This window comes from Myxine glutinosa, chromosome 7, assembly GCF_964187855.1.
Source record: "Myxine glutinosa chromosome 7, kmMyxGlut1.1, whole genome shotgun sequence".
NCBI classification, from domain to species: Eukaryota; Metazoa; Chordata; class Myxini; order Myxiniformes; family Myxinidae; genus Myxine; species Myxine glutinosa.
Genome location: NC_136267.1, coordinates 69,255,598 through 69,277,652, shown reverse-complemented (window position 1 = coordinate 69,277,652; position 22,055 = coordinate 69,255,598). Strand labels below are relative to the sequence as shown.

Below are 22,055 nucleotides of genomic sequence, written 5' to 3'. Positions count from 1 at the left end.
TAAATCATATATCTTTCTGGCGGGGTTCCTCTCACGGTCCGGGGGGTCACCGAGACCAGGTAGTCACCGGGAGGACCACGTAACAGAATTGGGGGCTCGTCCAATTGAATTCCGGGATATAAAATTGTATAAAATAATAAAATAATATTTTTATTAATTAAAATTTATTAATTAAGTATTAATTGGTAAATTTTTGGGAAATTGTGGTAAAGTCTTGGGTGAAGGTTAACAGGTGTTAACGATAGTCACCATGGCGTTTGTGGCACAGAACTTTGCGGTAACCCCGAGTGAGGCACAGTTCCGAGCGTTACTAAAATCGGACCTCTTGAAATTGGCCAAACATTTTAACTTGGAGGTCCGAACTAATTTGAGGAAGGCAGAGTTGCAGACCACGGTAATACAGTCTATGGTGGGATTAGGAACATGGGACGAGTTAGCCTGGGAGTGGCTACCCGAAGAACCAGAAGACGTTGAGCTCCGTAAACTGGAGTTGCAATTGCGGAGCCAGGAACGGATCAAAGAAGAAGAAAGGAAAGCAGAAAAGGAAAGATCAGAAGAAGAAAGGAAAGCAGCAAAGGAAAGATCAGAAGAAGAAAGGAAAGCAGAAAAGGAAAGATCAGAAGAAGAAAGGAAAGCAGAAGAGAGGAGAGAAGAGAAACAAGCAGAGGAAAGGAGAGTGGAACAAGAACTCCAGGAAAGGTTAGAAGGGAGAAAAGCAGAGGAGAGGAGAGCTGCAAGGGAACTCGAAGCAGAGGAGAGAAAAGCCGAAAGGGAATTAAAGGAACGTGACATGACACTTCAGCAGGAAATTAAATTCAAGGAGCTGGAGTTAATGAGAGAACGGGGAGAGGTACCACCCTTGCTGACTGGGCCGACAACTAGCCAGAACACCTGGGATGTGGGCAGACATGTGAGGCTGGTTCCACCCTTCAGTGAAAAGGAAGTCGCTAAATTTTTTCCACACTTTGAGAAAGTGGCTCGACAGTTAAACTGGCCGGAGGAGGCCTGGACCATACTAGTGCAAAGTGTGCTGGTGGGTAAAGCTCAAGATATTTATTCGGCGCTACCAATGGACCAATGTGCAGATTATGAGGTTTTGAAGAAGCACATTCTCAAAGCCTATGAGTTGGTTCCTGAAGCTTACCGGCAAAAATTCAGGAATGCCAGGAAGAGGGAGAGTGAGACCCATGTGGAGTTTGCCAGAGTGAAAGAAAACATGTTTGATCGGTGGTGTGAGTCAAAAGGAGTCGGGAAAGACTTCGAAGCATTGCGTGACTTGATCCTGGTGGAGGAATTTCAACAGTGTGTCCACGAGGACATCAAAGTGTACCTGCAGGAACAGAAAGTACCAAAGTTGTGGGACGCAGCCATCATGGCAGATGATTATGCCTTAACACACCGGATAGGGGTCCACAAACCTAACTCCTTGCCTAGACTTCAGCAGGGGAGTTATGGAACACCCGGTGCGGAGAACGACAATACATGGCGGCAGCCTCGAGAGGATTATGGGGACAACTCTGATACCCCAACTGTTCGAAATCAGGGGGCTACGGGCCCAAGACAAACTTATTTCCCGGGGGGCCCCAAGGCAGACCACGAGTTTTTCCTCCGGGCCTACTTACGCCTTTTGCAAAAAACCTGGACACTTGATGTCCAGTTGTTACCTCATGAAAAGGGACAACCCAGAGCGGAGTCCGACTAGTACAACTCCGAATGCGATGGCAAACGTAAGAAATCGCCCACAGAAGAGTTACCAACCATTTATTTATGAGGGGTTTGTCTCACTAGAGGGAGACTTGACTAACCCAAGACCTGTTAGGGTATTGAGGGACACAGGAGCCCATCAATCCTTAATGCTTGAAGGCATTTTGCCATTGTCAAAGAGTACAGCAACTGGTGATAGTGTTCGGTTACAAGGGATCGGTGGCTGTGTTAGTGCCCCACTTCATGTCATCCATTTGGAATCCGATTTGGTGTCAGGACCGGTCACCGTCGGTTTACAAGCCACGCTTCCTGTAGAGGGAGTATCTGTGGTTATCGGGAGTGATTTGGCCGGGGGTCAAGTTTATGGTAACCCGAGGGTTGGTAAAGAGCCCAGCAGGGAAAATAACACCACACCAGCTCGGGAGGGCGACAAAAGTACCAAGTTATTTGTAGGGGGACTGAACTTCGAAACAGAGGAAGAAGTTCTGACCTCTGTCTTCAACAGATATGGGCCGCTGGTGGAAATGCGGTTGATAAAAGACAGGGAAACGCAACAGTCAAGAGGGTTCGGCTTTGTCACGTTTGCAACCACAAAAGACGCCAGAGAGGCAGAGAAGAATTGGAATGGTAAGGATTTGGAGGGTCAGACCATAACAGTAGGGAAGGCATTTCGTAGGCGTCGAGAGGTCTACAGAAGAGGACACCTTGGCGGTAGTTTTGGTGTTGGCAGCAGCCGATATTATGATGGAGGCTCCCAGAGTTACGGCATCCCCCGAAAGAATGATTGTCAGAGCACTGGCCGAGACGGAGACCGCCAGTCAGGTGACTACTGGGTCAAGTGGTCCCACCGTAACTGTTAGGAGTCCGGAGAAGTTGAAGCACTATATACGGCGGAGCCGCCGCGCCTGGGCTCCTACACGGACTAACCGCGAACTCCACGTTCTTAAAGGCGTCCAGGTAGTGAACTTTCCTGCACGGATTAACCGTGAAGTCCACGTTCTTAAAGGCGTCCATGTAATGAACTTTCCTCCCCGGACTAACCGTGAACTCCACATTCCTTAAGGCGTCCATGTAGTGTATACTCAGCTTGGCCTCCCGAAAAAGTGCTATCGAGTTGTTTAACTTTGGGGTTTTGGTCACCAACCCTTAACCGGCATTCAAGAGAAACTAGAAGTGTTGACGCTTGGTCCAGAATGAGTTACCTTTGGAATCTCTGGGGGTTTTGTGAAATTTTGTTGCTTTGTTTTTTGAGATGTGATAATTGTGCCCAGGGGAACTGATGATTTGGGGTGTGAGTTATCTTGTTTGTTTATCAAAGTTGGCCTGCAAAGAAAGTTTTCGCTGGGTTCAAACTTTCTTTCTTGAAGGGGGGGGAGTGTTACGGATTCCGGATTTATGTGAATTACTATTCAGGTCATTGCTTATTAATGTTTATTCTATTAAAGGTTGTTGTGGTTAAATGGTTAGAAGCGCTCCTGATAACAGGAGACCGGAAACGGGATGGTGAACCGGAGGAAGAAAAAAGACAAGGTCGGGAGAGAAGCGGCCATCTTGATCCTCGACCAGCTCCGACGCGAGCCGAGTCGATCTTTATCTGCTTTGGAACGCTGCGTTTGAAAAGCCCGTCTGGCGAGAGGAGTTACCTGCGCGGGGTGATTGCCTGTTACGTGTCAGGTTGCCGTGGGTTCCTGGAAGGAACCAAGCGTCCGGCACGGTTCGCCTCGACGCCTACGAGTGCGTGTACGGGTCGCACCTTAGGCCTCGCGCGCTTTGCGAGCCGTTCACAGCCCAGAGGCCGCGATCACGGGCTCCGACCCCGGTGGCGTCCCGAGGAGGTGTCCGCTGCAGCAGCCGTTCCCGGTACGGGACGTGCACGTTTGGAGCACGTCAGCCAGGGGTCCGTTCAACCGCCCGTGTGCGGAGAAGTCGACCTTCCCCTTGGTCTGGAGGGGCCCAGAGACATTGTGAGGGACAGTGACCATTGAGGGTGCAGTGAGTGGGGTCAAGGGGGGAAATATATGAGATGGCCATCTTAGTAATATTGTTGATTGATTGGGAATATATTATTGATTAATCCGGATCCTTGGTGTGGGGTTTCTTATTGACTGGAATTCATATTGATTGCATTACGAAAGCGTATAAATCATATATCTTTCTGGCGGGGTTCCTCTCACAGTCCGGGGGGTCACCGAGACCAGGTAGTCACCGGGAGGACCACGTAACAATATATATATACAGACTTGGCATTTAATATGGAATATTTTTTTTTTTTTGACTTGGGTGTCCTTTCTGAAATCAGAATATCAATCTGGTGAGTTTCTTTTACGCTTCGGTGATTACTTTGTTAAAGGAACCATGTCACTGATTGTCTGTCGCAGCAAGAAGTCAATAACAGGATTATATCACAGGTGGCGTGACAAAATGTACTGACAGGTACATTTGATGATTGGCTTCACAATCGGGTATATGAGGGTTGTTGCGTTCTGTATTAGTGGAAAACAACTGCTGCAGCTGCACGTCTACAAAAGTTATTGCCGCTTCCTCTGGAGATGGTCCGTCAACTCGACAATGCTGTTTGTCATGGAGTGGTGGCTTTACGAAATTCCGGCATGAAACAGTGTGCTATTGCTTGGCAGTATGGCATCACTTAAGGTCAGGTGTCAAAGATCCCGAAACGAAATGCTCAGAGGGGTGTCCCTCCTCCAATATCGAGGCCAGGACGTCCCCGCAGAACCACAAGGAGGGATGATCGGCAGCTGCACCGGTTAGTCCGCAATGGCCGTACCAAGTCAGCTAATCGGCTTAGGGCTGAGTGGCAGCAACTGACAAATGTGCCTGTATCCAGAAGGCTAGTCAACCAACGAATGGTTCATGCAGGCTATCGTGCCAGGCATCCCTTGAGAAAGCCACGCCTGACAAGACAACACTGCCAGCGCCGATTGCAGTGGGCCAGAGAGCACCGTCAATGGCAGCCAGGACACTGGAATCACGTGATCTTCAGTGACGAGTCTTGATTTCTGGTCTGGCTCGTGTAGCCTTTCGAGGAAATTTGTCTTCCAAGATGACAATGCATGGCCTCATCGTGCTCGCATGATCCAACACTTTCTTGCTGACTGTGGTGTACTGGTGTAGAGCATATGGAGTGGCCTGCCATGTCCTCGGATATGAATCCGATAGAGAACTTGTGGGCAGAATTAACGCGTCAAATCGACAACTTGGATCAGCAGCCTGCCTCTGTGCGTGAATTGCAGCAGGCTATTGTCACTGCATGGCAAGCGATTCCTGTCCAAACCTTGGCAAATCTCGTGAACAGCATGCCTCAACGTGTACGTGCTCTTCTGAATGCTCGTGGGGGTTACACGAAGTACTGAACTGTAATTTTACCGTCCGTAATCCCAGTTGTAATTTAACTTTTGTTTTTGTTAAAAAATTTTTTGGCTAATGTGCAAAATAAAGAAATACTTCTGGAAAACGTACAGAAGTTTAACACTGTACTGTCCGTGAATTGAGTTCGATATTAGTTTACATCACTTTCAAGGATCAATTTATTTGCTTTGAAATGTCAAATGTGGTTTTTGTTTCTTTTAAAGGTCACATTAACAAAATCTAGAATAATTTCAACATAATTCCAATGAACTTTTGGTTCTAAGTCAACTTGAAAAGTAAGTTCACCCGCACAAAAAAAATATTCCATATTAAATGCCAAGTCTGTATATATGTAGTTATAGTTATGGCTTCATCACTTCCGTTGTGGTGGTTTGCATCCACTGTAAATATTTCTGATTCCATATACTATTATTGCTTTCAAAAGGTTTATTGTCCATGAGCTGTTTTCAAAAGGTAAAAACGTTGATGTTAAAAGAAACAGGAAACTGGATCGGGAACCGGAGGACGAAGAGAGAAAAGAGGGCGGAGCAAGAGAGGTCGGACAAGAAGCATAGCGGCTGCTTGGTCTGGAGCGAACGTTGGCGAGCCAGAGTCACTAGCGAACTTTCGGGTTTCCGGGAAAGGGATTCCTACGACAGAGTTGTCATCGCTGTGACCGGTCAACCTGCGTGTCAGGTTTTGCGATCGATTCAGGAGAGAATCATCGCCGTGCCGTGCGCCACGAGACCAGGCCGTCGGCCATTTTGACTCGCACAGGACTTGTGCTTCGCACGCAGTTTCGTCTCTTTTCGACCATCTCCACCGCATTCAGACGTCGATCTGGGGCGTGTGTGTGACGTGGCTTTTTGAAGGTTAATTAATCGATACCCGAGGGTGTGATCTCTCAGTTGCCTGTAGGGCGCCTTTGGATTTCCCAGGTGCCTTGAGGGCGCCTTTGTGCAGCTTCGGCTGTGTGACTGTATTTGCCATCCGCACGGGATTCTGGTCTCGATTGGACCTCGTTCTGGCGATCGCTGGAGCGAATCAATTTCGTCTCGAAGCTGGGAATAAGAGACATTGGGGAATGTTCGTGTTTCACTCACTTGGAGCACAGTGAGTTACATATTACAAAACTGATGGTACCATCATAGGACATATTGATTGTACTTTTGAATACTATTATTGTTGTACTGTTATTCTTGTGTGATCTTAATACAATATTTGTTTGTGAGTAACAATTGGGGTGGCTTCTCCCTTGATCTTTGACATACAGAATAACACATTTTTCTGCCGTGACTCCTCTCGGGGCTCGGAGGTACACCGTGACCAGCGGGTCGGGCAGGAGCATGTAACAATATACATATATATATATATATATATATATATATATATATATATATATATATATATATATATACAGTCATGTGAAAAAGTAAGTACACCCCATGTAAAGTTTTGACTTTTTCAACATATTTCAACATACAGCAATATGATCTTCATTTCAACAATATTGATAGATAAAGGTGACATAATATAACAAATATCATGAAACATTTACATTTTGTCGTCCATTGTATAATTTAAATAAACATAAATGCAAATTTCGCATGTGGAAAAAGTAAGTACACCCCTACATTTATCACTACTTCAAATACCTAAAATTAGAATCAGGTGCACCAGCTCAGGTGCAAATGCTTAGAACATCATTAGAGAGGATCTTGGAGGAACCTGTCTTAATTAAACCTCAGACATTTAGTTTGGTTTGCTCTTTGTTGTTGAAGTGTGCGGCATCACCATGCCCAGATCAAAAGAGCTCTCTGAGGCCGTCAGAAAGAAGGTTATAGATGCCTACGAGTCTGGGAAGGGATTTAAAAAGATCTCCAAACAATTTGAAATCAATCATTCGACTGATGGGAAGATCATCGACAAGTGGAGATGATTCCAAACAACTGCCAACTTGTTCAGGCCTGGCCGCCCCAGCAAGTTCAGCCCGAGAGCAGACCGAAAGATGCTGAAAGAAGTCTCTAAGAACCCCAGAATGTCATCACGGGACCTACAGGTAGCTCTTGCCACTGTTGATGTCAAAGTGCACGAGTCTACCATTAGAAAGAGGCTGCACAAATTTGATCTACATGGGAGGCGTGCCAGGAGGAAACTTTTGCTGTCCAGAAAGAACATCAGGGCAAGACTAAAGTTTGCCAATGAACACGTAGGCAAGCCCCAGCACCTCTGGAACAATGTGCTCTGGACAGATGAGTCAAAGGTAGAGCTATTTGGCCACAGTACCAGAAGACATGTTTGGCGAAAACCAAAGACAGCATTTGACCACAAGAACCTGATACCAACTGTAAAGCATGGTGGTGGAAATATTATGGTTTGGGGCAGCTTTGCTGCATCAGGGCCTGGGCAGCTCACCATCATATAATCCACTATGAATTCTTCATTGTACCAGAGGGTGCTTGAGGATAATGTGAGGCCATCTGTCAGAATGTTGAAGCTCAACCGAAGGTGGACCTTGCAACATGAAAACGACCCTAAACATACCAGTAAATCCACCAAGGAATGGCTGAAAAGAAAGAATTGGAGGGTTCTGGAATGGCCAAGTCAAAGCCCGGATCGAAATCCCATCGAGATGTTGTGGGGGGATTTGAAACGAGCTGTGCATGCAAGAAACCCCTCAAACATCGCACAGCTGAAAGAATTCTGCATGGAGGAGTGGGCAAAAATTTCTCCCAGTCGATGTTAGAGACTGGTAGACAGTTATAAGAAACCCCTACTTGAGGTTGTTTCTGCCAAAGGGGGCAATACCACCTATTAGAGCCAAGGGTGTACTTACTTTTTCCACATGCAAAATTTGCATTTATGTTTATTTAAATTATACAATGGACAACAAAATGTAAATGTGTCATGGTATTTGTTATATTATATCACCTTTATCTATCAATATTGTTGAAATGAAGATCAAATAGCTGTATTTTGAAATATGTTGAAAAAGTCAAAACTTTACATGGGGTGTACTTACTTTTTCACATGACTGTATATATTGACATATAGCATGATGGGGCATGGCATGTGAGAGAGTACACTATCAGGGTGAAGAAGATGCCACCCTGATGTGGCTACGTTCAATGCTGATTGATGCTGCGTTCTATGGTTACCAATAAAGCTGCCATCTCCTCAACTGCAACTCAACATCATCTTATAAGTGTACAAGGGTGATGTACAAGTCTACTTGAGTTGCACTAAGCTTCTACACTTTTTAACGATCTTTGAAAACCCTTACTTTATTAAAATTGAAGTATATACTGTACTTAAACACAGTGTGGGCAATCATGTTCTATGAACTCTCAAGATCATTTTGTTTCAGTACTCACAGTTGTTTCCCATTGGAGGCTCAGAATGAGAATTACAGAACTATCTACTTGGGGCTATCTACCTATCACATACGCAAATATGACAGAATGTCTGACCTCAATTGCCATCCGAAATTCCTCATACTTACAGCTTCCTTTCAATCCCCCTTGATTGTTGCTGTTTCAAACCTTTTCCCCTTTAATTGCCCCTTCATTGCTTTGCCTTCTCTGATGTTGTTACATTTATCTATTTTCTCAAATTACCTCTTCACACACTCGTTGGCCACATTCGTATGCTGAGGACTCCTCAGTAAATTGTGTAAATACGGGTAAGGGCAAGGGTAGGGTAGGTGACATGGGGGGTGACGGACGCTAGGGACGAGCTTTCTCGGCTCGCTCTCCCGCGCCCTTCATGTCTGCATTGCCTGGTTTTGTTTGGCATTACCACCTGAGCACATTACTCATGACGCTGGGATCCCAGATTCAAATCCCATATACTTTGTTGATTTGTCTCTCATCTAATAATATCCCTGTAATTAATATTAAATCACACGAATGTCTCCTCATGTGTATTGCCCTGCATGCAAGAGATGTACAAGCACCACCATGAATGACCCTTGTATCACTTCTGAAAAAAAAGAAGAAAAAAAAAGCAACTTTCAACACATTCAAGGAATAGAGAGTGATACAAAAGGACAGTGCAATGAAACAGGACAGAATGTGCAGCAAATGATCTTCATTTGGATTTTTTTAGGGCTTATGGAGACTCACCTTCTTCAAACCAACAGCGATAGCGATATTTCCGGCCGTCACTTGCGGGATCTCAACGTGCTGGTCAGCGAATCCCAACAGCAAACGGCTCAATCTCTCCCTGGAACATCATAATGAAATAGGTGAAGTACAAAATAAAAGTGTTGGAGCTTGGGAATAAATGTGACGAAAATTATTGTGAATCATTTGGATTGGCACACTGCGGGCTAGCTATCATGGTGTGCTGTAAATATACATGGAGTAATCACCAAATGAAAAACACTCAACACACTTTATAATTTGGTTTTCAATCCACAATATAAAATTATATACACATACACACACACACACACACACACACACACACACACACACACACACACACACACACACACACACACACACACACACACACACACACACACACACACGCACACAGTGCATTCAGAAAGTATTCAGACCCCTTCACTTTTTTCACATTTTGTTATGTTGCAGCCTTATACTGAAATCGTTTAAATTCATTTTTTCCCTCATCAATCTGCACTCAATACCCCATAATGACAAAGAGAAAACAGGTTATGAGAAAGTTTTGCAAATTTATCAAAAAGAAAAAACTGAAATATCACATTTACATAAGTATTCATACCCTTTGCTATGACACTTGAAATTTAGCTCAGGTGCCTCCCATTACTCTTGATCATCTTTGAGATGTTTCTACACCTTGATTGGAGTCCACCTGTGGTAAATTCCATTGATTGCACATGATTTGGAAAGGCACACACCTGTCTATATAAGGTCTCACAGCTGACAATGCATATCATAGCAAAAACCAAGCCATGAGGTCGAAGGAACTGCCTGCAGAGCTCAGAGACAGGATTGTGTCGAGGCACAGATCTGGGGAAGCCTACAAAAAAATCCCTGCTGCATTGAAGGTTCCCAAGAGCACAGTGGCCTCCATAATTCTTAAATGGAAGAAGTTTGGAACAACCAGGACTCTTCCGAGAGCTGGCCGCCCGGCCAAACTGAGCAATCGGGGGAGAAGGGCCTTGGTAAGAGAGGTGACCAAGAACCTGATGGTCACTCTGGCTGAGCGCCAGAGATCCTCTGTGGAGATGGGAGAAACTTCCAGAAGGACAACCATCACTGCAACACTCCACCGATCTGGGCTTTATGGCAGGGTGGCCAGACGGAAGCCAAACAGTTCAATCTCGGTTTCATCAGACCACATAATCTTGTTTCTCACAGTCTGAGAGTCCTTCGGGTGCTTTTTTGCAAACTTCAAGCGGGCTTTCATGTGTCTTTCACTGAGGAGAGGCTGAGGAGAGGTTACATCGTACAAACTCTATTACTGTGAAATGTGACGTTACTCGGATCAAGCGAAAACATGCCTGATGCAAATGATGGGCGACCCTTCTGTATTTTCACATGATTCAGCCTTGAAAACTTGGGCTGAAACCGATATTGCTCATCCCTTAATTTTGTGGTGTATGGACACTAGATCGCTGCTTTTATCAATTCTCAAAATAAAAGCAACCCGGCTTACATACAGTGCCTTCACAGATCTACAGAATGTACCCCATAATGACAAAGTGAAAACATGTTCTTAGAATTTTTTTACAAATTTATTGAAAGTTAAATGCAGAAATATCTAATTACTCCCGCCAGGGAGTAATGCATTCGATCGTGTCCGTGTGTGTGTGTGTGTGTGTGTTTGTGTGTTTGTGAACAAGATATCTGGAAAAGTTCTGAACGGATTTGGATGAAAGTTGGTGGGATGATTGCCCTTGGGATAAGGAAGAATTGATTCGTTTTTGGTGAAGCTCAGGATATTATTCCGGATCCAGGAAGTTTTTGAAGGATTGTTTACCATTGGAAGATAGGGCTCATTTTTTTTTAACATTATCTTCTATATATTCTATATTTAACATTGTGATATGAAAATAGTTTTCATATTTGTTGTAAATGTAGTTTAAACTCGTGGTTATGCGTTAGAGCGGTGTATTTTGTTAACAGCGTCGTCTTCAAGGTTCTTTTTTTCTCTTTCTAATAAAGACATATTCTGTCATTTTAAAACCACCAAAGTGTGTATTCGGTTTCCCCGTTTCATAAAATGTATCGTTTGATACGTATAATGCTTTAACTGTTGTTTTTTTTGTTTATTTTTACCTCAGAAGAGATATTAACACTTGATTTACTTCAGGGAATGCCAATCGCGGTGTCAGTATTTGATGAACTTATAAAGACTGAGGTGAGTTATAAGTGTGACAAGCATGTGCACGGGATTCTTCCCAGAAGAATGAGTGGTCGCATTAGCTTGTACGACTTTTAAAATGAGCGAGTTCTGTTTTGACGTTTGGACCAGTTTTACATGTTGTATCCCTAAGGAATGAAACGAACGTTTTCCTGGCTTACAATTTTATTTGAAGTCACACATGCCTCAAAATACACTCACTTATATAGAATTGAACGCTGAATCCGAAAATGTAAGTGAAATTGCCTTGTTTTTTTAAACATTATCTTCTATATATTCTAAATATATATCTGTGCAGTGTCTGTCTTGTGTTGTCTTGTCTTGTGTTGTCACTGAACTACTCCCTCAAACTTTTGTGAAATCGTACTATTCCAACTTGACCCACGGTGGGAGTATGCGCTCTACTGAGTGGCGTTCTAGTTTACACAAGTATTCAACCCCATGCGTCAATATTTCATAAAAGCTCCAATGGCAGCGATTACAGCTTCAATATTCATGGGTATTTCAGCTTTGCATATCTGGATTTGGGGAGTTTCTCCCTTTCTTCCTTGCAGGTTTTGCTCAAGCTTATCAAGTTGGATAGGGAGCGTCGATGAACGGCAAACTTCAAGTCTTTCCACAGATTCTCAATGGGATTCAGGTCTAGGCTTTGGCTGGGCCAATCAAGGACATTCACATTCTTGTTCTGAAGCCATTCCAGTGTTGCTTTGGCTGTATGCTTGGAGTCATTTCCCTGATGGAAAATAAATCTTCGCTGCACTTGAAGGTCTTTTGCATTCTGAAGCAGGTTCTACTCAAGCATTTGCCTGTATTTGGCTGCATTAATTGTTCTCTCTATCCTTTTAAGTCTCCCAGTTCCTGCCACTGAAAAACATCCCCATAGCATGATGCTGCCACCACCATGCTTCACGGAAGAGATGGTGTTAGATGGGTGATGAGCTGTGCTCAGTTTCCGCCAGACATAGCGCTTTGCATTCAGGTCAAAGAGTTCAATTTTAGTCTCATCAGACCACAAAATATTTGTTTCATGCTCTCAGTGTTTCACTTGCCTGTTTGCAAACTCCAGGCATGGTGTCATGTGCCTTTTTATAAAGAGTGGCTTCGTCTGGCAACTCTCCCATAAAGCCTAGATTTATGAAGTTCTGCAGAGACCGTTGTCCTTCCTGCAGGTTATCCCCTCTCAGCCAAGTAATTCTGTCATTATCTTGGAGTGGTCATTCGGTTCTTGGTCACTTCCATAACCAAGGTCATTCTTGCTTCGTTTCTCAGTTTGGTCGGACGAGTCAACTGTGGGACCTTATACAGAAATGTGTGTTTCAATCAATTGAATTGGCCACAGGTGGACTCCAATCAAGTTGTAGAAACATCTCAAGGATGATCAAAAAAAATTGGATGCACCTGAACTCAATTTGGAGTGGCACAGTAAAGGGGTTGAACACTTATTGACTCGAGACATTTTAGCTTTTCCTTTTTCATTAATTTGTAAAAAAAAAACATCTTGAAGGGTATTATGTGTAGAGCAGTGACACAAAAATCTCAATTTAATCCATTTTAAATTCAGGTTGTAACACAACAAAATGTGAAAAAAGTCAAGGGGTGTGAATACTTTCTGAAGGCATTGTGCATAAAGTAAAAACATGCATAATGCTTATGACAGGTGACCCTTCTGTATTTTCACACTAATCAACCACGTAAGCTCAGGCTAAAACCAAAATTACATACAAAAACCTTCATTTATTATACAAATTGTTCATTCGTTTATCTGGGTGATGTATAGGCAACAGATCGCTGCCTTAATTGCTCCCAAAAATATATAATAACGCGGGTTATGTACATGAAGCAAAAATATACCCACTGCTTATTTGCATGTATAATACATCATGGTCATACGTATAGCTCAGATCGTTCCAATTGCACTGGCTTATGGGCTGTCACCAGAGGCCTTTCTGTACTGTCACCTTTACAAAATGGCGGACATATTTTTTTTCTGGTTACAATTGTGGATGGAGTCAGTCCAGCTGTCCAATAAATGGGGTGAAAGTAGTCCATTGATGGTCTGTTCATACATACAAACATGCATAGTCCAAAAGTGAACTGGCTTTGTTATTATACATTTAATTTGAGCCATTAAAAAAGCTACTTTGGGTGTTCACATATTTTACCGTATAAATGCATACATCATGTATTTGACAATACAATATTTATTAATTATATGGGGTTGAGAAGCTTACGTGCAATTGCGTGAAACGTTGAAGATTGAAGAATGTGCGGACAATGCACCACCATACAAGCGCAGGAACACGAGAGGTCCTCTTTGTTGATCATGGCAAACCTTGAACGCCAGTGCCACAGGGTCATTTCCATACCACTGCCTGTAAAACCCATGAGTTGGTCAATAAACAAGGAAAACTGTGAAGACCTTTTGAGCAAAGGAACCATCCAACATAACAAGGGTACCTATCCATGAGAACATGACTAACATCCTACAGATTATGGATTCTAATCTAGTGTTTTGGGCCCAGTCATGTTCCTCATATAGATAAATGACCTGTTCAATTCTCTGGAAAAAAAAAACTCTTCCCTTTTGCAGCCGATTACATATTATGTCAGACACTACCCTATCCCTCTGCTAGGCATATTGCGGCTGCGTTACACTCAATGTATTATTTCATCAAAGGGATATATATGTATATATACCAGTACATGTTGGAGAATTTAACCAGCATGCTACAAATCTCTTCCAGTCTTAACTCACAAAAAGTTGTGCTGTCGTTCGTTAGGTGCAGGTAAGAAGTCAACAACTGCGTCGAGTAGTGGCTGCACACCACAATTCTTCAGGGAACTGCCGCAAAGCAACGGGACTCCTGCTCTGGCAAGTGTAACTTTTCGCACGGCTGCACGCAGCTAGGGCCAGGAAGAGAGAAGCTTTGACTAGCAGACCAACCAAGTGCAAGAATAAAGAATGTCTACAAATCGGTGGCTGGACAAAGGCAGAAAAAACCCAAACAAAACTCAGCATAACATCTATCCTATAAAACACAATGTCCGTTTGCGTGTTTGTTATGTGTGCAGATGTCTTCCTTCATAAGGGTAGGTTTTCAAGGCAAATCTTTCAACACAAATGTGTTCACTACAGTCTATTTTTGAGGAGAAAACAAACTCGAAAACCATTTTACGTAAAAGAGTAATTATGTTTCTTCTTTTGGAATTGTAGACTGTGGCTTGCAAGCTGAGCCTCAAGGGTGATGTACAGAAGCGTTTTTTTTTTTTCAAATAACAATAAATACAAGGCACAAGGAGGTGAACGTTGCTGCACGTGATGTGCAACGTGCACAGAGAGCATGAGTGTTCATTTACGTCTGTAGGATGTCTAATAAATAAAGAAGACATAAGCACTCCTGATACTAGGCCAAGGCTTCAGACTCCAGCATGCGCACGAGGTGTGCCTGCACATGCTCATGATGTACTTCATGCAAAGGGCCTGCACCTCCTGTTTCCACATTATGGTACCAGCATGAACATGCCACTCTGAAGCAAAAGTCTGAAATCTTGAATCAGGTGAGTGGATTTCATTGTCTATAAATATTTGCTGTCCTATCTGTTGCTGGCGATTTCATGCCTAAAACCCCCCCAAAAAAGTATTTTTGCAAATAAGGAAATTATTATACTATACGAAACACACCAGTGCAGCGAGTTAATTCTTGAGTTAACCTTGAGCTTGGGTACAGAACTGCTATGAAACTAAAAGTCTGTCTAACTGTCACAGCAGAAAATAGAACAACACTCCATAGAGCGCATACATCCGCCAGCCTGAACAGTTTACGTTTTGTATCCCACCGATAGGCCGGATCTGCACCTGCATCTTAACCAAAATCATACTGGCCTGTTCTTGTCACCTACCCAAATGATCCACCTAGTTTTGTCATAATCCGTCCGCAACGTTTTGAGACAGGATGATATGTATAGTTTTTGGCCCTATATCTCAATCGTGAAGAATCACTTTTAGTGATTCACTTTTAGTGACCAGTATCCGTATCTGGATCCAGATATTCACCAACATCTACTCAATTTGTCCTTGTTACATACCAAACATGTCCATAAAATGTTGGCCGAATCCATCCATAACTTTTTGAGATATCCTGCTCACAGGCAAACAAACAAAACACACAAAAGAAAAATCACTCAGAATGACACTTGGCAAAACAGAACAAAGTAGAACAGCACTTTCTAGAGCGCATACCTCCACAAAGCTGAACAGTTCATGTTTTGTATCCCATTAATAGGCCGGATCTGAACCAAAATCGAATCAGCTTGTTCTCTTCACCTAAACAACACAAATCCACCTAGTTTTGTCATAACTCATCCACAAATTTTTGACATATTATACAACAACACAACATGCATTTTAAGGCCATTTTCCCTGCTAGAGCGGGGGTTAGCCTTGCGGTCCCCATGACAATCTTCTCCATTTTGCCCTATTTTCTGCATCTCCCCTTGTTAACCCCCTTGCCCGCATTTCTTCTTCGACCATCTTTAGCCAAGTCTTTCTCGGTCTTCCCCGTCCTCTACTTCCTTCTACATTCATTTCCATCACTCCTCTCAACCAGTCACTTTCATCCTTCCTCAACACATGACCAAACCATCTCAACCTGTTCCTCTTCACAGCATCAATCACAGGCTCTATTCCCATCATCTTTCGCAATTCATCATTTGTCTTCCTCTCTCTCAACGATACTCCGCACATCCACCGAACCATTCGCATTTCCACCCTTTCCAGCCTTCGTTGCTGCTCTACATTCATGACCCATGTCTTGCTCCCATAAATCATAACACTTCTCACACATGCAGCATACACCTTTCCCTTCAGCTTCAATGACACTCCCCTCCTCATCAGCACGCCACTCAGTTCCCGAAACTTCTTCCATGCACATCTCACTCTAGCAACCGTTGCCGTGTCTGATCCACCTTCTCCATTCAGCATGTCTCCGAGGTAGCAAAATGTTTTCACACCTTCCAGCTTCACGCCGTCTCCAAGATCCAACTCAACATTTCCCCGATCTTCAGCTCCCTCTGTGCACACCTTACATTTGAATGTAGCTAGCACACTGGTTAATGACCTCTCAGACCACAACATTTTTGATGAACCCACTCAGCGCACATTATACATTGAATGGAGTTCACTCCGACACCCTTCCTGCAAACATCACATGGCCACTTCCCAGTTCTTTCCACCTCACCACATGCTTTACCACTTGCCATCACCTTCGTCTTTCCTATATTCACCTTCAGACCTTTTGTCTCCATACATTCCTTCCACTTGTTCATCTTTTCCTTCAGTCCATCCATACTTTCCGCAATCAACACCAGATCATCTGCAGACAACTCCCATGGTAAACCCTCCTTTACGTTCTGAGCCAGCACCTCCATCACAGCTACAAATAGTAGTGGACTTAGTACCGACCCCTGATGCACTCCCACCTTCACCTCAAACTCACCACTGTTCCCGTCCTTCGTCCTTACAGCTGTGCACGCTCTTTTGTACATTGCCATCACTACTCTGATCAACCATTCATCCACTTCTAACTTCCTCAATGCCCATGTCAATACTTTGCGTGGAACCCTATCGAATGCTTTCTCCAGATCAACAAACCCAAGAAACAACTTCTTCCTCTTCTCCATGTACTTCTCCTGCAACTGCCTCACAATAAAGAGCGCATCTGTCGTTCCTCTTCCTGGCATAAATCCAAACTGCATTTCGTCGATCTTCACCTTCTTCCTTATCCTTCTCTCCAACACCCTTTCCAATACCTTCATTCCATGCTCCAATAACTTTATCGCTCGGTAGGAGCCACACTCCAGAAGGTCACCTTTCCCCTTGTATAGAGGGACGAGGGTACTCAGTTCCCAATCCACTGGAATGCGGCCTTCTTTCACCACTAGATTACAGATCTCTGTCATTCTCTTCACACCCCAACTTCCTGCTGCCTTCAACATATCTCCCACAACTCCGGTCGGCCCTCCCGCTTTTCTACTCTTCATTGCTTTTATCGCTTCCTCAACTTCCTTCTCAGTTATCTTCTCTGCCGGTCCTAAAACTGGGTTACTCTCTATGTTGCCATCCCATTCATTCTCTGTATTCAACAGCATTTCCATATATCTTTTCCATCTTCCTTTAATTCCATCTGGGTCCACAACGATTTGTCCCACTTCATCCTTCAAGCAACTCACCCCCATCACATCACACCTCTCTTTCGCTATCTGCTTTGCAATCCTGAATACCGCTCTCTGACCCTCTTCCAAATCCAAGCGTTCTCCGAACATTTTCCTACATGCCTCCTGCGCCTTTGCTACCTCTTTCTTTGCAGCCTTACAACTTTCATGCTCTGCTTTTTCTGCTCCCGTACCCTTCGCCTTCTGCCACTCCTTGAACTTCTTCCTCTTCTCGTCAATCCTCTTTCCAACTTCATCATCCCACCACCATGTTTCCGAGTGCCTCGGTGGTCCTTTTGCCCATCCACATACCTCACCAACGGCTCCCAACACACTATCTTTCATTGACATCCAACCACGTTCAAGCTCAACCACATCATCCTCTACCGTACTCAGCCTCTCTTTTAATGCCTCCCTTACTGTCACCTCTTCCAACCTCCACACCTTCATTCTCGGTTGGTACTTCACCCGCCGAGCTCTCCTCGCACCTTTCACCCTTATGTCGCAGACAACCAAGTGGTGCTGTGAAACAGCCTCCTCCCCCGGGATCACCTTTGTGTCCCGGAGGTGCCCCCTATCTCGCCTACGCACCATCAGGTAGTCAGCGGTTGTCGTCGACCCACCTGACGTGCATGTAACAAGCTTATCCCCTTTCTGGAACTGAGTGTTACAAATCAACAAATCAGCTCCATCAGCAAACTCCAAAATCCTTTCACCTTCTCCATTTCTCACACCATATCCATAACCCCCATGAACTCCCTCAAAACCGTCCATACGCCTTCCCACATGTCCATTTAGGTCTCCTCCTACCACAACAACTACCTCATCTTTCACGTTTTCCATCAGCTTCTCTATCGCACACCAGAACTTGTCCTTCTCTTCATCGCTCCGACCAACCTGCGGAACATATCCCGAGATGACGTTCTCCAAGAGCTTTCCAATCATCATTTTCACCATCATCAACCTATCACTCACTCTAGTCACACTCACCACACTGTCTACAAACTCTTCAGAAAACAGGGCACCAACACCATTCACGCCCTCCGGGCACCCTTGCCACACAAACTTGTATTTCTGTCCCTGCCTGCCCTTCACCATTCTCACACCATTTCCCTTCCGTCTCGTCTCTTGCACACAACATATGTCCACTCTTCTTCTGACCAATACTTCCACCACTTCTCCTGATCTCCCTGTCATTGTCCCTACATTCCATGTCCCAAACCTCAGAAACCGATCTCCACTTCAGGCTGTACCCTGCCCATATGTAGTTGTGATTGTCATGGTTCTCTTTTTTTGACGCAATGTTTTTTATGGCCGGATGCCCTTCCTGACGCCAACCCTCTTTGTCGCCTCTTATGACATGCAGGGATACGGTGTACCTATTCTAACCAGGGTACACACCGGGTTATTTTATTGACATATTATGACATAACTTATATAGGTTTTGGCCCTATCTCTCAATTTTAGAAATGATGCCTATGTTGACCTTTAGACCTCAAAAAAATTGGTGGTTGGAATTCAGTTGATGTGGAAAATCCTCCTTCTCAAGTTGATAAGTGAGTTGATGTGAAAATTATGTTCAAACAAGTTTCAAGTCAATCGGCTGAAAATTGAGAATTTTAGAAATTTGGTCTAGGTTGACATTTTGGCATATGTTGACCTCAAAAATAATTGGTTGTTGAATTCAATGACCAAAGTTGCAAATCCTCTCTAAATTTCAAGTGAAATGGATGAAAATTGATAATTTTAGCAAGTTGGCCTATATTGACCTTTTGGCCTATGTTGACCGAAAAAATAATTGGTGGTTGGATTCAGTGAGCTGATATGAACATCCTGTTCAAATTTCAAGTCAATTAGATGAAAAATGACAATTTTAGAAACTACGACCTATGGTGAACTTTTGGCTGATGATGACCTGAAACATAGTTGGTGGTTGAATTCCGTGATCTGATATGCAAATCCTCTTCAAATTTCATGTCAATTGTATGAAAATTGAGGATTTTTTTAATTTGACAAAGTTGTTTACCTTTGGCCTATGTTGACCTCAAAAATAAATATGCTTCTTTCGGACCACCAAGTGTACCATTTGGTGATGTTTCCTGAAGATCGGTTTAAAATTGTGACCTGCAGGCAATTATAGGCGAGCGGACAGACAAACAATTAAACCAAAGTGATCAACACAATTGTCAAACTAGAACAATGCGACTGTGTCGCCAATATGCCTCTGCATAGTCCCACAACGGGTAGATGCCATCACTCTGCATATGTATGGGTAGGGGATCACGTTTGTGAAGTTTCGTGTTGATCGGGTAGACATGGTTCGTTTCTCTACCCAAGATGGCTGCCAAACCACGTGACCTATGACATCTGTTACGTATTACCTCCCCAAACCCCGGTTACGGTGCACCTCAGAGTCTGGAGCGGGAACACGGCAGAAAGATCTGTTATTTTGCGTTTTCTAATAAACCATTGTAAAACCACACCAATGCAATTGTAGAACAAAACAAGTAATTGTATTAAAAACTCACATACACAATAATAACACTATTAAAGAAAGTACAATGAAAATGTCACTTGCATCAAATGAACAATACATATGATGGTACCATCATTCCCCAATGCTCTCAAAAGCAATGAACTCACGATACGCCAACCGTGATTGGAATGTAACATTCCCCAAAGTCCATGCACGGATCCCCACGCTGGTTGGAGATCGAGGACGTGCAGAACGGCAAATCAATAGGCAAGTATTGGCACGACTGTGGATGAGGAGTTACGAGGTGAGAGGTCAATATGGGAATTGAGCCGCTAGGTAAACCAACGGCAATCAACACGATGAGGTCGATATGGAAATCCCAACGGCAAAACAAGATGCACCAAGCAGACAGCCTCTTCTTCTTTGAGGACAAAATGGCGTATAGGCCCATAATGGAGGCGCTTGATTTCTCCAACGATGACTCACACTTGGTGATAAAACCTGAGACACAGGTTTAATTGCACTCACAATATATGACGATGTCGCGGGCAATCCCATTCACGGAAAGCCTCAACTCATTCACGACCAATGTCAAAAAAGTCCGCTCGCAGCCTCGACACGATTCACGGCTGTATCTCCATCATGGCCGTTCTCCTCATCTCCCTCCACCTTCCGGTTCTTTGCCGCATTTTTCTTTTTCCTCCACAAACATTTATTTTTACCTTTTACTAAAGTCATCTCCATTTCATACAAAAAATCTTAACAACAAAATTACCTGACACTAAAAATCCTACAAGTATATAATAACAACAAAGGCGGAAGTGACGGATCCGTAACACATCATCATTTTCAAACTATATGCAACAGTGCTGTTAGATGATATCTTACTATAATTCACCAAATGTCCGTCCGTCTCTCTGTCTGTCTGTCTGTCTGTCCGTCCGTTCGAAGGTACCGTAAAAACTGCTGAACCGAACGCAATGATATTTTGGGTGGGTAATCCTGGGATCTCCAGGAGTAAAATAGGCTATTGTTACGGATTTGTCACTTCCGTTGTTGTGGTTTTCATCCACTGTAAACATTTTTGATTCCACATACTATTATTGTTTGCAAAAGGTTTATTGTGTATGAACTGTTTTCAAAAGGTGAAAAAGTTAGTGTTAAAAGAAACCGGAAACCGGATCGGGATCCGGACGACGACGAAGAAGAGGAAGCGGGAAAAGAAGGCGGAGCGAGTGGAGTCGGACAAGAAGCATAGTTGCTTTGCGGTCTGGAGCGAAAATTGGCGAGCAAGAGTCACGAGTGAACTTTGGGTTTCCCAGGAAAGGGATTCCTGCGACAGAGTTGTTATCGCTGTGACAGATTCACCTGCGTGTCAGGTTTTGCGATTGATTCCGAAGAGAATCCTCGTCGTGCCGTTATGTCTCGAGTCAGGGCCGTCGGCCATTTTGACTCACGCGCTTTGTGCGTCGAGCAAGGTTTCTTTGCTTCGCTTCAGCCGTTCTCACCGCATTCAGACGTTTATCTGGTGTGTGTGTGTGCAACGTGGATTTTGAAGGTAAATCAGAGGTTCGCCGACTGTGAGCCGTGAAACGTCCATACCCGAGGGTGTGATTTCCCAGTCGCCTGGAGGGCACCTTTGGATTTCCCAGTCGCTTTGAGGGCGCCTTGGTGCAGCTTTGGCCGTGTGGCTGTGACCGTCATCCGAACGGGATTCTGGTCTCGATTAGACATCGTTCTGACAATCGCTGGAGCGGATCGACTTTGGCTTGAAGCCGGGATCGACTTCGGCTTGAAACCGGAATCAACTTTGGCTTGAAGCCGGGAAAAAGACATTGGGAATGTTCTTCTTTTCACTCACTTGGAGCACAGTGAGTTATATTGTACAAACCTGATGGTACCATCATAGAAAATATATATTGGTTGTACAATTGATTACTATTGT

The 22,055-nt window shown here is 43.9% G+C and overlaps 1 protein-coding gene across 5 annotated transcripts in view; it reads right to left on the bottom strand.

Annotated features, from left to right (window-relative positions):
* GFM2 (GTP dependent ribosome recycling factor mitochondrial 2) overlaps positions 1-22,055 on the bottom strand; it is a 120,838-nt gene that overhangs the window by 31,535 nt on the left and 67,248 nt on the right. For all 5 annotated transcript variants that reach the window (XR_013624090.1, XR_013624091.1, XM_078781826.1 and 2 more), the window contains exons 12-14: positions 14,180-14,328; positions 13,656-13,796; positions 9,195-9,294 (exon numbers count right to left, since the gene is read on the bottom strand). Coding sequence is in view for 3 of the 5 variants with exons in the window: in XM_078781826.1 (XP_078637952.1) it covers positions 9,195-9,294; positions 13,656-13,796; positions 14,180-14,328 (390 nt within the window). In the remaining 2 variants the exon portion in view is untranslated. The remainder of the gene's footprint in view (positions 1-9,194; positions 9,295-13,655; positions 13,797-14,179; positions 14,329-22,055) is intronic.